The 13,725-nt window shown below is 44.4% G+C and overlaps 1 protein-coding gene across 5 annotated transcripts in view; it reads right to left on the bottom strand.

The window, feature by feature from the left end:
- The window catches only part of LOC139384687 (A-kinase anchor protein 13-like), a 112,784-nt gene that overhangs the window by 10,911 nt on the left and 88,148 nt on the right, over positions 1 to 13,725 (bottom strand). For all 5 annotated transcript variants that reach the window (XM_071129512.1, XM_071129513.1, XM_071129514.1 and 2 more), the window contains 6 exons: positions 10,628 to 10,809; positions 10,256 to 10,338; positions 5,942 to 6,175; positions 4,669 to 4,848; positions 4,225 to 4,295; positions 3,154 to 3,198 (listed from right to left, as the gene is read on the bottom strand). In XM_071129512.1, coding sequence (XP_070985613.1) covers positions 3,154 to 3,198; positions 4,225 to 4,295; positions 4,669 to 4,848; positions 5,942 to 6,175; positions 10,256 to 10,338; positions 10,628 to 10,809 — 795 coding nt within the window. The remainder of the gene's footprint in view (positions 1 to 3,153; positions 3,199 to 4,224; positions 4,296 to 4,668; positions 4,849 to 5,941; positions 6,176 to 10,255; positions 10,339 to 10,627; positions 10,810 to 13,725) is intronic.

Raw genomic sequence — 13,725 nt, 5'->3', positions numbered from 1 at the left:
AGAAGACAACAGAGATAGATGGCACTATGAAGGGTTGGAGGACCTGCTAGAAGATAACAGAGATGGATCACACTATGAAGGGTTGGAGGACCTGCTAGAAGATAACAGAGATAGATAGCACAATGAAGGGTTGGAGGACCTGCTAGAAGACAACAGAGATAGATAGCACTGTGCTGAGCAGGTCATGGATGTGGCTCACACTGTGGAGGACCTGCTAGAAGACAACAGAGATGGATCACACAATAAAGGGTTGGAGGACCTGCTAGAAGACAACAGAGATAGATAGCACAATGAAGGGTTGGAGGGCCTGCTAGAAGACAACAGAGATAGATGGCACTATGAAGGGTTGGAGGACCTGCTAGAAGATAACAGAGATGGATCACACTATGAAGGGTTGGAGGACCTGCTAGAAGATAACAGAGATAGATAGCACAATGAAGGGTTGGAGGACCTGCTAGAAGACAACAGAGATAGATAGCACAATGAAGGGTTGGAGGACCTGCTAGAAGATAACAGAGATAGATCACACTATGAAGGGTTGGAGGACCTGCTAGAAGACAACAGAGATAGATAGCACTATGAAGGGTTGGAGGATCTGCTAGAAGACAACAGAGATAGATAGCACAATGAAGGGTTGGAGGACCTGCTAGAAGACAACAGAGATGGATCACACTATGAAGGGTTGGAGGACCTGCTTTTGTTCTGGGTCTGGGGTGTATATTTATATTCTGGGTCTGGGGTGTATATTTATGTTTTGCTTCTGGGGTGTATATTTATGTTCTGGGTCTGAGGTGTATATTTATGGTCTGGGGTGTATATTTATGTACTGGGGTCTGGGGTGTATATTTATGTACTGGGGTCTGGGGTGTATATTTATGGTCTGGGGTGTATATTTATGTTCTGGGGTCTGGGGTGTATATTCATGTACTGGGGTCTGGGGTGTATATTTATGGTCTGGGGTGTATATTTATGTTCTGGGGTCTGGGGTGTATATTTATGTACTGGGGTCTGGGGTGTATATTTATGTCCTGGGGTCTGGGGTGTATATTTATGTTCTGGGTCTGGGGTGTATATTTATGTTCTGGGTCTGAGGTGTATATTTATGTTCTGGGGTCTGGGGTGTATATTTATGTTCTGGGGTGTATATTTATGTTCTGGGTCTAGGGTGTATATTTATGTTCTGGGTCTGGGGTGTATATTTATGTTCTGAGTCTGGCATGTATATTTATGTTCTGGGTCTGGGGTGAATATTTATGTTCTGGGTCTAGGGTGTATATTTATGTTCTGGGTCTAGGGTGTATATTTATGTTCTGGGTCTAGGGTGTATATTTATGTTCTGGGTCTAGGGTGTATATTTATGTTCTGGGTCTGGGGTGAATATTTATGTTCTGGGGTCTGGGGTGTATATTTATGTTCTGGGTCTGGGGTGAATATTTATGTTCTGGGGTCTGGGGTGTATATTTATGTTCTGGGGTACGGGGTGTATATTTATATTCTGGGTCTGGGGTGTATATTTATGTTCTGGGGTCTGGGGTGTATATGTATGTTCTGGGGTCTGGGGTGTATATTAATGTTCTGGGGTCCGGGGTGTATATTTATATTCTGGGTCTGGGGTGTATATTTATGGTCCTGGGTGTATATTTATGTTCTGGGGACCAGGGTGTATATTTATGTCCTTGATCTGGGGTGTATATTTATATTCTGGGTCTGGGGTGTATATTTATGTTCTGGTGTCTGGGGTGTATATTTATATTCTGGGTCTGGGGTGTATATTTATATTCTGGGTCTGTGGTGTATATTTATGGTCTGGGTGTATATTTATGTTCTGTGGTGTATATTTATGTTCTGGGGTCTGGGGTGTATATTTATGTTCTTTGGTCTGGTGTGTATATTTATGTTCTTTGGTCTGGGGTGTATATTTATGTTCTGGGTCTAGGGTGTATATTTATATTCTGGGTCTGGGGTGTATATTTATGTTCTGGGGTCTGAGGGTGTATATTTATATTCTGGGTCTGTGGTGTATATTTATGTCCTGGGGTCTGGGGTGTATATTTATGTCCTGGGGTCTGGGGAGTATATTTATGTCCTGGGGTCTAGAGTGTATATTTATGTTCTGGGTTTGGGGTGTATATTTATGTTCTGGGTCTAGGGTGTATATTTATGTTCTGGGGTCTGAGGGTGTATATTTATATTCTGGGTCTGGGGTGTATATTTATGTCCTGGGGTCTGGGGTGTATATTTATGTCCTAGGGTCTGGGGTGTATATTTATGTTCTGGGGTCTGAGGGTGTATATTTATATTCTGGGTCTGGGGTGTATATTTATGTCCTGGGGTCTGGGGTGTATATTTATGTCCTGGGGTCTGGGGTGTATATTTATGTCCTGGGGTCTAGAGTGTATATTTATGTTCTGGGTCTGGGGTGTATATTTATGTTCTGGGTCTAGGGTGTATATTTATGTTCTGGGGTCTGGGGTGTATATTTATGTTCTGGGTCTGGGGTGTATATTTATGTTCTGGGGTCTGGGGTGTATATTTATGTTCTGGGGTCTGGGGTGTATATTTATGTTCTGGGTCTGGGGTGTATATTTATGGTCTGGGTTGTATATTTATGGTCTGGGGTGTATATTTATGGTCTGGGCTGTATATTTATGGTCTGGGGTGAATATTTATGTTCTTGGGTCTGGGGTGAATATTTATATTGATATTCTGGGGTCATGGGTGATTATTTATATTCTGGGTCTGGGGTGTATATTTATGTTCTGGGGTCTAGGGTGTATATTTAAGTTCTGGGGTCTGGGGTGTATATTTATGTTCTGGGTCTGGGGTGTATATTTATGTCCTGGGTCTGGGGTGTATATTTATGTCCTGGGTCTGGGGTGTATATTTATGTTCTGGGGTCTGGGGTGTATATTTATGTTCTGGGTCTGGGGTGTATATTTATGTTCTGGGTCTGGGGTGTATATTTATGTTCTGGGGTCTGGGGTGTATATTTATGTTCTGGGTCTGGGGTGAATATTTATGTTCTGGGTCTGGGGTGTATATTTATATTCTGGGTCTGGGGTGTATATTTATATTCTGGGTCTGGGGTGTATATATATGTTCTGGGTCTGGGGTGTATGTTTATGTGGTAGTCTGGTCAGATATCTGTCTTACCTCAGTGTTCCTCTTCAGTAACAGCATCATGGTCGCATTCTCCCCCTGACAACACAAAACTCCAGCATTACTGAACACAGGAGAGGAATGTGTGCGTGTGTGTGTGTGTGTGTGTGTGTGTTGGAGCTATCCCCATGTGCTGGGAAGACACCACTGTAGTCATTGTATTAGGTCTATTATTACACAAATAGTGTCCTGTGTTATTAAGTGTTCAGTATTAGAGATGGGCTTGGCAGGAAGAGTCCCAAGGCTAATTCGTAGCAGTATTAGAGATGGGCTTGGCAGGAAGAGTCCCACAGCTAATCAGTCCCACGGCTAATTCATAGCAGAGGCAGATTAATGCATCCTAATGACTCTGTTCATGTGCAATACTTTAATGATGTAATGAGTTTGATGTACTGAACTGTCACGACTCGACCACTTCCTGGTCAGCCACATGGCCTCAGAGCCTCAAAACAAACAAACACACATCCTACCGGCGAACCCGTTTGGTTTACATATAGAACCCTTTCCACAGAAGGTTCTACCTGGAACCCAAAATGGTTATCCTTTGGGGACAGCTGAAGAACTCTTTTGGAAATATTTAGCTGGTATACTGTCAGATATAGCTTGGTGTATTGAGAACCACCAGCTGGTATACTGTCAGATATAGCTTGGTGGATTGTGGACCACCAGCTGGTATACTGTCAGATATAGCTTGGTGTATTGAGGACCACCAGCTGGTGGTATACAGTCAGATATAGCTTGGTGGATTGAGGACCACCAGCTGGTATACTGTCAGATATAGCTTGGTGTATTGAGAACCACCAGCTGGTATACAGTCAGATATAGCTTGGTGTATTGTGGACCACCAGCTGGTATACTGTCAGATATAGCTTGTTGTGTTGAGGACCACCAGCTGGTATACAGTCAGATATAGCTTGGTGTATTGAGGACCACCAGCTGGTATACTGTCAGATATAGCTTGGTGTATTGTGGACCACCGGCTGGTATACTGTTAGATTTAGCTTGGTGTATTGAGGACCACCAGCTGGTTTACTGTCAGATATAGCTTGGTGGATTGTGGGTAACCTTCTTCAGTACACCGTCTGACTCTGTCCTGCGAAGGTCTGCTCTGTCCTCTCCCTCTTCTTTGTCCCCATCTATACAACACAAGACACTCATCAGATATGTAGAAGACATGTTGCCCGGCATTAACACAAGTCACACGAAACACCAAGGCTTGAGAATGAGGTCAAACCAAGGCTTGAGAATGAGGTCAAACCAAGGCTTGAGAATGAGGTCACACCAAGGCTTGAGAATGAGGTCACACCAAGGCTTGAGAATGAGGTCAAACCAAGGCTTGAGAATGAGGTCAAACTAATCAGATGGATGCTCTAAGTTAAAGGGATCCATCTTTGATCTTAAACTCCATTATTGACATGATTAACAAGGAAAACAGAGGCCCATCTGAGGCTCTCAAGGCTTCTCAACCCTTGATAATGAATACGTATTACTGACAGGGATGTGTCTTACTCTTAGAGATGTGTATCTGCTGAGAGTCAAAGCCTCCGAAAGTCTCGGCCCTGCGAAGGAGACATACAGGGCCCGGGCCCACCACTCCTCCTCCTCCTTCTGTCTCTGGGACCCACACCACCTGCTGCCCTCCCATCGCTCCACCCAGAGTACCGTTCACCAGCGCCTGCAACGTCTCCACTGTCACAGAGAGAGAGAGAAAGAGAAAGAAAGAGAGAGAGATTGAGAGATGAGGGGGAAAGAGAAAGTACAGAAGAGCAGAGAGAGAGAGAAAGGATTTCACTAACCAAATGATAATAACTATGTTACTGACCGTACTGTACCGTAGATATTAACAGTGTTTCTAATCTTTGCATCAATATCTTCTTAATCAAACACTCTTTGCAATCAACCTTCCCAGTACGTTCTCACATCAGAGGAGAACATCTGATAGATCAGGAAGACAGTGAAAGATAATGCGACATTGGAAGCCACTGTTAGGTCTACTGCACCATGTCTACAGTCTGGTCTCCACCCCTGGTTCCCATTAGATGGGCTGTTGTTACCACACCATGTCTCCTCCACCCCTGGTTCCCATTAGATGGGCTACTGTTACCACACCATGTCTACAGTCTGGCCTCCACCCCTGGTTCCTATTAGATGGGCTGTTGTTACCACACCATGTCTACAGTCTGGTCTCCACCCCTGGTTCCCATTAGATGGGCTGTTGTTACCACACCATGTCTACAGTCTGGTCTCCACCCCTGGTTCCCATTAGATGGGCTACTATTACCACACCATGTCTACAGTCTGGTCTCCACCCCTGGTTCCCATTAGATGGGCTGTTGTTACCACACAATGTCTACAGTCTGGTCTCCACCCCTGGTTCCTATTAGATGGGCTGTTACCACACCATGTCTACAGTCTGGTCTCCACCCCTGGTTCCCATTAGATGGGCTACTGTTACCACACCATGTCTACAGTCTGGTCTCCACCCCTGGTTCCCATTAGATGGGCTACTGTTACCACACCATGTCTACAGTCTGGCCTCCACCCCTGGTTCCCATTAGATGGGCTGTTGTTACCACACCATGTCTACAGTCTGGTCTCCACTCCTGGTTCCCATTAGATGGGCTACTGTTACCACACCATGTCTACAGTCTGGCCTCCACCCCTGGTTCCCATTAGATGGGCGACTGTTACCACACCATGTCTACAGTCTGGCCTCCACCCCTGGTTCCCATTAGATGGGCTATTGTTACATTCATGGTGAGAGACTAGTCTGTCTACTAACCTTCCTGTAGTGCTCCCTTTATGATGGGTTCTCCTTTAGGTATGTCCTCAGAGCTCGCTCCGCTCCCAGCCCTGAACAGCCCCTTGGCCCTGGTGACCTGGCTGGGGCCCTGGTCCTCTCCTGGGCCTGTTCCTGGGGGGGTTCCAGGGCTCCGGACCTCACACATCTCCCTAAACACGGCCATCTTCTCCTCCAGCATACACATGATCTGTTCATCCTTCTTCCTCAGCATCTCTGCAGGGGAGATGAGGTATTGTTACTGTTGATGAATGTACCCTTCACAGAATCATCTCTGGAAGGGAGATGAGGTATTGTCAGTGTTGATGAGTGTACCCTTCACAGAATCATCTCTGGAAGGGAGATGAGGTATTGTCAGTGTTGATGAGTGTACCCTTCACAGAATCATCTCTGGAAGGGAGATGAGGTATTGCTAGTGTTGATGAGTGTACCCTTCACAGAATAATCTCTGGAAGGGAGATGAGGTATTGTCAGTGTTGATGAGTGTACCCTTCACAGAATCATCCATGTCTTATAGAGTATACGTCATCTCTAACACACAGTCTCCATCTCATCCGATGGCTATATAACTGCTGTGGCTATGATTATAGCTAACATTGATATATACTGAAGTTAGGTATTTGAACAGAACTTAAATTAACAAATATATAAATAATAAATAAATGCCCTCTTTGGCATTTCTACCAGAACGTCCTGTGCAACTAGAGGGAGAAAAAAACTCTAGATCACCTTTACTCCACACACAGAGACGCATACAAAGCTCTTCCTCACTCTCCATCTGACCATAACTCTATCCTCCTGCTTCCTGCTTACAAGCAAGAACACAAACAGGAAGTACCAGTGACAAGCTCAATACAGAAGTGGTCTGAAGCTACAGGACTGTTTCGCTAGCACAGACTGGAATATGTCCCTGGGATTCATCCAATAACATTGAGGAGTTTTACCACATCAGTTACTGACTTTATTAATAAGTGCATTGACGACGTCGTCCCCACAGTGACCATGCGTGCGTATCCCAACCAGAACCCATGGATTACAGGCAACATCCGCACTGAGTTAGAGGCTTGAGCTGCCGATTTCAAGGGGAGGGACACCAATCCAAATGCTTATAAGAAATCCAGCTACGACCTCCGACAGTCAAAATGTCAATACAAATCCTACTAGATGTGGCAGGGCTATCAAACTGTCACGGAGTACAAAGGGAAACCCAGCCGTGAGCTGCCCAGTGATGCAAGCCTACCAGACCCTTCAAATGTTGTGATGATAAAATCCTGGAGAAATAAATAGCACATATAATTTTTTTTTTTTTACCAGATATTATTGTTCATCCTGATCAGACAGGTTTTTTACATGGACGATACATTGGTGATAATATAATTACTTGAAACAATTGAACATTATGAAACATCAAAGATAACCGGCCTGGTCTTCATAGCAGATTTTGAAAAGGTGTTTGATAAAGTACGACTAGAATTTATATATAAATGCCTGGATTACTTTAATTTCGGTGAATCTCTTACACATTCGGTTAAAGTTATGTATAGCAACCACAGGTGTAAAATAGTAAATAGTTATTTTTTATTTTAAGAGGAGTACAACAGGGCTGTCCAATGTCTCCATATCTATTTATTATGGCCATTGAAATGCTGGCTATTAAAATTAGATCCAACGAGAACATCAAGGAGTTAGAAATCCAGGCGATTAAAAACTCTGTCAGAGTGACCATTGGGTTCTTGATCACCTCCCTGACCAAGGTACTTCTCCCCCGAATGCTTAGTTTGGCCAGGCGGCCAGCTCTAGGAAGAGCCTTGGTGGTTCCAAACTTCTTCCATTTAAGAATGATGGAGGCACCGTGTTCTTAGGGACCTTCAATGTTGCAGACATTTTCTGGCACCCTTCCCAAGATCTGTGCCTTGACACAATCCAGTCTCGGTGCTCTACGGACAATTCCTTCGACCTCATGGCTTGGTTTTTGCTCTGACATGCACTGTCAACTGTGGGACTTTATGTAGACAGGTGTGTGCCTTTACAAATCATGTTCAGTCAATTACATTTACCACAGGTGGACTCCAATCAAGCTGTAGAAACATCTCAAGGATGATCAATGGAAACAGAATGCACCTGAGCTCAATTTCAAGTCTCATAGCAAAGGGACTGAATACGCAAATACGGTATCTGTTTTTTTTTATACATTTGCAAACATTTATAAAAACCTGTTTTTGCTTTGTCATTACAGGGTATTGTGTGTAGATTGATCAGGAAAAAAACATTCATCAATTTTAGAATAAGTAACAAAATTAGGAGAAAGTGAAGGGGTCCGAATGCTCTGTACAAGTTATAGTTAAACCCCAAATGTAACGTTATCCTGTACATTTGGACAGCTGTGCCATACAGGTTGCAAAATAAATGGGAAGAGATTTCCCGATATACCGATTCCATGGCACATGATGTACGAGCTGACAAAAAAACAACACTTAGAGTTTTTACATTTTTCAAATTATGATACAGCATTTTTGCCACCAACAGAATGCTACATATAATGTCACGCCCTGATCTGTTTCACCTGTCCTCTATATCATCGACGGTATCCTTATGTAATACATGTATCACTAGCCACTTTATACTATACTATGCCACTTTGTTTACATACTCATCTCATTTGTACATACTGTACCCGATACCATCTACTGTATCTTGCCTATGCTGCTCTGTACCATCACTCATTCATATATCCTTATGTACATATTCTTTATCCCCTTACACTGTGTACAAGACAGTAGTTTTGGAATTGTTAGTTAGATTACTTGTTATTACTGCATTGTCGGAACTAGAAGCACAAGCATTTCGCTACACTCGCATTAACATCTGCTAACCATGTGTATGTGACAAATAAAATTTGATTTGATTTGATTTGATTGTCTCCACCCCTTCCAGGTGACGCTTATTTTCCGCAGTGTATTTCTCCCTGTGTTTCCTGTCTCTCTGTGCCAGTTCGTCTTGTATGTTTTTCCAAGTCAACCAGCATTTTTCCCGTTCTCCTGCTTTTTGCGTTCTCCTGTTTCTAGTCCTCCCGGTTTTAACTCTTGCCTGTTTCTGGACTCTGTACCCGCCTGCCTGACCATTCTGCCTGCCTTGACCACGAGCCTGTCTGCCACTCTGTACCTCCTGGACTCTGATCTGGTTTTGACCTTTTTGCCACTCTGTACCTCCTGGACTCTGATCTGGTTTTGACCTTTTTGCCTGTCCACGACCATTCTCTTGCCTACCCCTTTGGATTAATAAACATTGTAAGACTCCAACCATCTGTCTCCTGTGTCTGCATCTGAGTCTCACCTTGTGCCTTGATATTTAAGGGTCATACAACAATCTTAGCTTTGTAGATTTTGTTGCGAAGAGACAGAAACACTAGATAATTTATCATGGTAGCTTGTTTCTGGTCACAGGTTCAATCATGATAAAAAAAAAAAACACAATATTCACTTAAAACGAATCTTACAAATAACAGTGTTTGGAAAGCCATACACAATCAATCAATATCATAGTAAGGTTGTAATCTTCAGCTCTGTGGATAATATGCAATTAGAAAGGGTTAAAAAATGTATGGAAAACAATTGAAAAATATATGGCACATTGAAACCAAAGGGTGGTCTATGGTGATAGGTGGGATGGGCTGAGAGTTGCTGAGGGGTCTACGGTGATAGGTGGGATGGGCTGAGTGTTGCTGAGTGGGTCTATGGTGATAGGTGGGATGGCTGAGAGTTGCTGAGGGGGTCTATGGTGATAGTAGGGATGGGCTGAGAGTGGCTCAGGGGGTCTATGGTGATAGGAGGGATGGGCTGAGTGTGGCTGAGGGGGTCTATGGTGATAGGTGGGATGGGCTGAGAGTTTCTGAGGGGTCTACGGTGATAGGTGGGATGGGCTGAGAGTTGCTGAGTGGGTCTATGGTGATAGGTGGGATGGCTGAGAGTTGCTGAGGGGTCTACGGTGATAGGTGGGATGGGCTGAGAGTTGCTGAGTGTGTCTATGGTGATAGGTGGGATGGCTGAGAGTTGCTGAGGGGGTCTATGGTGATAGGTGGGATGGGCTGAGAGTTGCTGAGTGGGTCTATGGTGATAGTTGGGATGGGCTGAGAGTGGCTGAGGGGGTCTATGGTGATAGTTGGGATGGGCTGAGAGTGGCTGAGGGGGTCTATGGTGATAGTTGGGATGGGCTGAGAGTGGCTGAGGGGGTCTATGGTGATAGGAGGGATGGGCTGAGTGTGGCTGAGGGGGTCTATGGTCAAGGGAGTCTCCTCACCTCTCATCTCCTTAGCTTTGGTCTCCAGCAGTCTCTTGTCCTCCTCTGTTTCACTGGGGTTCTCCTCATCCTCATCCTTCTCTCTGTAAAGCAACATTATTAGTACAAACCAGAGTCATGATTTCCAGCCATTCACATGTCCCCTTAGCATCCTATAGAAGCCTGTTGACAGCGCTAGTCTTCTCTCTACTGCTGAGAAAGCCTAGAGTAGAGTAGCCTACAGTGGCAGCCTGCCCATGAGGTGATGAAGCCAGACAGAGAACAGTCAATACTCCAATAGAGCATTACAACATATTGTACATCCCTCCATCCCTAGGTACAGAATGGTAGCACATTCTCTCTCTCTCTCCATGGTTCGGAGTTCAGACTTACATGGACTGCATGGCCTCCTGTATGACTTGCATCCAGGTGTTGCGTTCCTCCTTGGTTGCAGTGTGTACCTCCACCATCTCTGGTTTCTCCATCCCTGCTGTTATCAGGAAGAGACCCTTCTCCTCATTTGCCACCTCTCTAACGATCAGCTTCTGGAGGGAGAGGACCGTGGAGCGCTGGTCCTACGGGGCGATGGAAGAGAGGGAGGGATGATTAACGAATGGATTAAAGGCAGGAAGAGGGAGAGGGAGGCAGAGAGAGAAGAAGAGAGGGAGAGAGAAGAGGAGAGGGAGAGAGAAGAAAGGGAGAAAGAGAAAAAGAGGTGGGAGAGAGAGAGAGAGAGAGAGGGGAGAGAGGTGACATGGAGAGAGAGGGGGGGATAGAGAGAGGGATAGAGGGGAGAGAGAAGAGGAGCAAGAGGGGGGGGATAGAGGGGAGAGAGGAGAGAGAGGAGAGAGAGAGTGATAGATGGGAGAGAGAGAATAAGAGAGAGAGGGATAGAGGGGAGAGAAAGATGAAGGGAGGGAAAGGGGTGGGACAGGAAGAGGTAGAATGAGAGAGGGAGATGGAAAGGGAGCGAGAGAGAGATTAAGCCTTATATGAAAGTCTGCATAATATCATCCACCTTGACATGCAACTCAGTGTCCATATCTGAATCACCTCTCTGGTTGTTCTCTGGGCATCAATATTGCTTAGTCATTGAGCTATTTAAAGAGTTGTATGCAAATCAAAGTGTATTTGTCACGTTTACAGAATACAGCTGGTGTAAACAGTACAATGAAAGGTTTACTTGCAAACTCTTCCTCAACAATGCTGTATTCAATGTACGTTCACTTGAGATAAGCAAACAAATGTTATTTACCACGGCCTCAAAGTCACACCATCTGGACTTCGTGCGGGTGTGCTGTGTGTTGCTACTTGGCTACCAGCCAAACCTTTCGACTTTTAATAACCATTTAATCAAAATCTGCATTAAACACATTTACCAACGTCTCAGTTTTTTCCTCGCTAGACCTTTTTCATTGAACTTTTTCACCCCGGATGCTTTATCTGGACGTGGTTCTACAGGACCTCCACCAGCCAACCAGTAGTAACATTAACATGATGCTTTATCTGGACGTGGTTCTACAGGACCTCCACCAGCCAACCAGTAGTAACATTAACATGATGCTTTATCTGGACGTGGTTCTACAGGACCTCCACCAGCCAACCAGTAGTAACATTAACATGATGCTTTATCTGGACATGGTTCTACAGGACCTCCACCAGCCAACCAGTAGTAACATTAACATGATGCTTTATCTGGACGTGGTTCTACAGGACCTCCACCAGCCAACCAGTAGTAACATTAACATGATGCTTTATCTGGACATGGTTCTACAGGACCTCCACCAGCCAACCAGTAGTAACATTAAAATGATGCTTTATCTGAGCGTGGTTCTACAGGACCTCCACCAGCCAACCAGTAGTAACATTAACATGATGCTTTATCTGGACGTGGTTCTACAGGACATCCACCAGCCAACCAGTAGTAACATTAACATGATGCTTTATCTGGACGTGGTTCTACAGGACCTCCACCAGCCAACCAGTAGTAACATTAACATGATGCTTCATCTGGACGTGGTTCATCAGGACCTCCACCAGCCGAAGATAAGTAGTAACATTAACATGATGCTTTATCTGGACGTGGTTCTACAGGACCTCCACCAGCCAACCAGTAGTAACATTAACATGATGCTTTATCTGGACGTGGTTCTACAGGACCTCCACCAGCCAACCAGTAGTAACATTAACATGATGCTTTATCTGGACATGGTTCTACAGGACCTCCACCAGCCAACCAGTAGTAACATTAACATGATGCTTTATCTGGACGTGGTTCTACAGGACCTCCACCAGCCAACCAGTAGTAACATTAACATGATGCTTTATCTGGACGTGGTTCTACAGGACCTCCACCAGCCAACCAGTAGTAACATTAACATGATGCTTTATCTGGACATGGTTCTCCAGGACCTCCACCAGCCGAAGATAAGTAGTAACATTAACATGATGCTTTATCTGGACGTGGTTCTCCAGGACCTCCACCAGCCGAAGATAAGTAGTAACATTCTGTTGAGTTGGCAACCTGATGAAAGCAGGTCAATATTTAAATCACCCAGAAAATATAACTATATTGATAGCACATACAAGTATTTCACAAATGCTATCCAGATACTGACTGTTAACACTTGGTGGTCTATAGCAGCTTCCCACCAGAATGGGCTTTAGATGAGGCAGATGAACCTGTAGCCATATTACTTCAACAGTATTTAACACGAGATCCTCACTAAGCTTTACAGGAATGTACCCTGAAGGCTGTTGCGGTTCTGAATATAAACAGCCACACCTCCACCTTTGGCATTTCTGTTTTTGCTTTATTTCTATCACTGTATCATCAAAGATATATGATATATACCTATACCTATATGTATTATCTAAGTGAGTTTCAGAGATTGTTAGTATATGAATGTCATTTGTTACTAGCAAATTATTGATTTCATGAACCTTTTTTACTTAAGCTACATATGTTAACGTGGGCTATTTTTAACACTTTTCTGGGATGCTTGATTGTTTTTCTTGCTTTACTGGGAAGCTTCGCAGAGGTAGACATGCTCAGGTTATTTTTATTGGTGCAGGGTGAGATGCACACAGTGGACTTCCTGCTAGGGCACACCGCCTCAGTGCTAACAGTATAACTCTGGTTCATAGGCATATGATTACTGCCTACAATAGCAGTAGGATCAGCAGAGACATTCAGGGCAGTGAGACGGACATAAATTAGGTTATTTACATTGTGTCTTCCAACGCCCCTGGGATCATGTACATTTGCTGAAGCATTATGACAACTCAGCGTCACAATGGTAGGGATTCAATGAGCTGGGCTCGGGTCATTGATAAGTCATTGTCTAAGTGTAGGGATATTGTTATCCACGTCGGCACCAACTATGTTAGGAGGTCACCAAGCGCAACATAGCTTCAGCGTGTTGTTAGGTTCTTGTATTTCAGAGTAAGTAACTCACGGACACTAGAGAAGATTGAACCAGGGTTAATTC

The sequence above is a fragment of the Oncorhynchus clarkii genome, chromosome 26, assembly GCF_045791955.1.
Source record: "Oncorhynchus clarkii lewisi isolate Uvic-CL-2024 chromosome 26, UVic_Ocla_1.0, whole genome shotgun sequence".
NCBI lineage: Eukaryota > Metazoa > Chordata > Actinopteri > Salmoniformes > Salmonidae > Oncorhynchus > Oncorhynchus clarkii.
The sequence above is the reverse complement of the archived record's forward strand: the minus strand, read 5'-3'. Positions and strand labels throughout refer to the sequence as shown.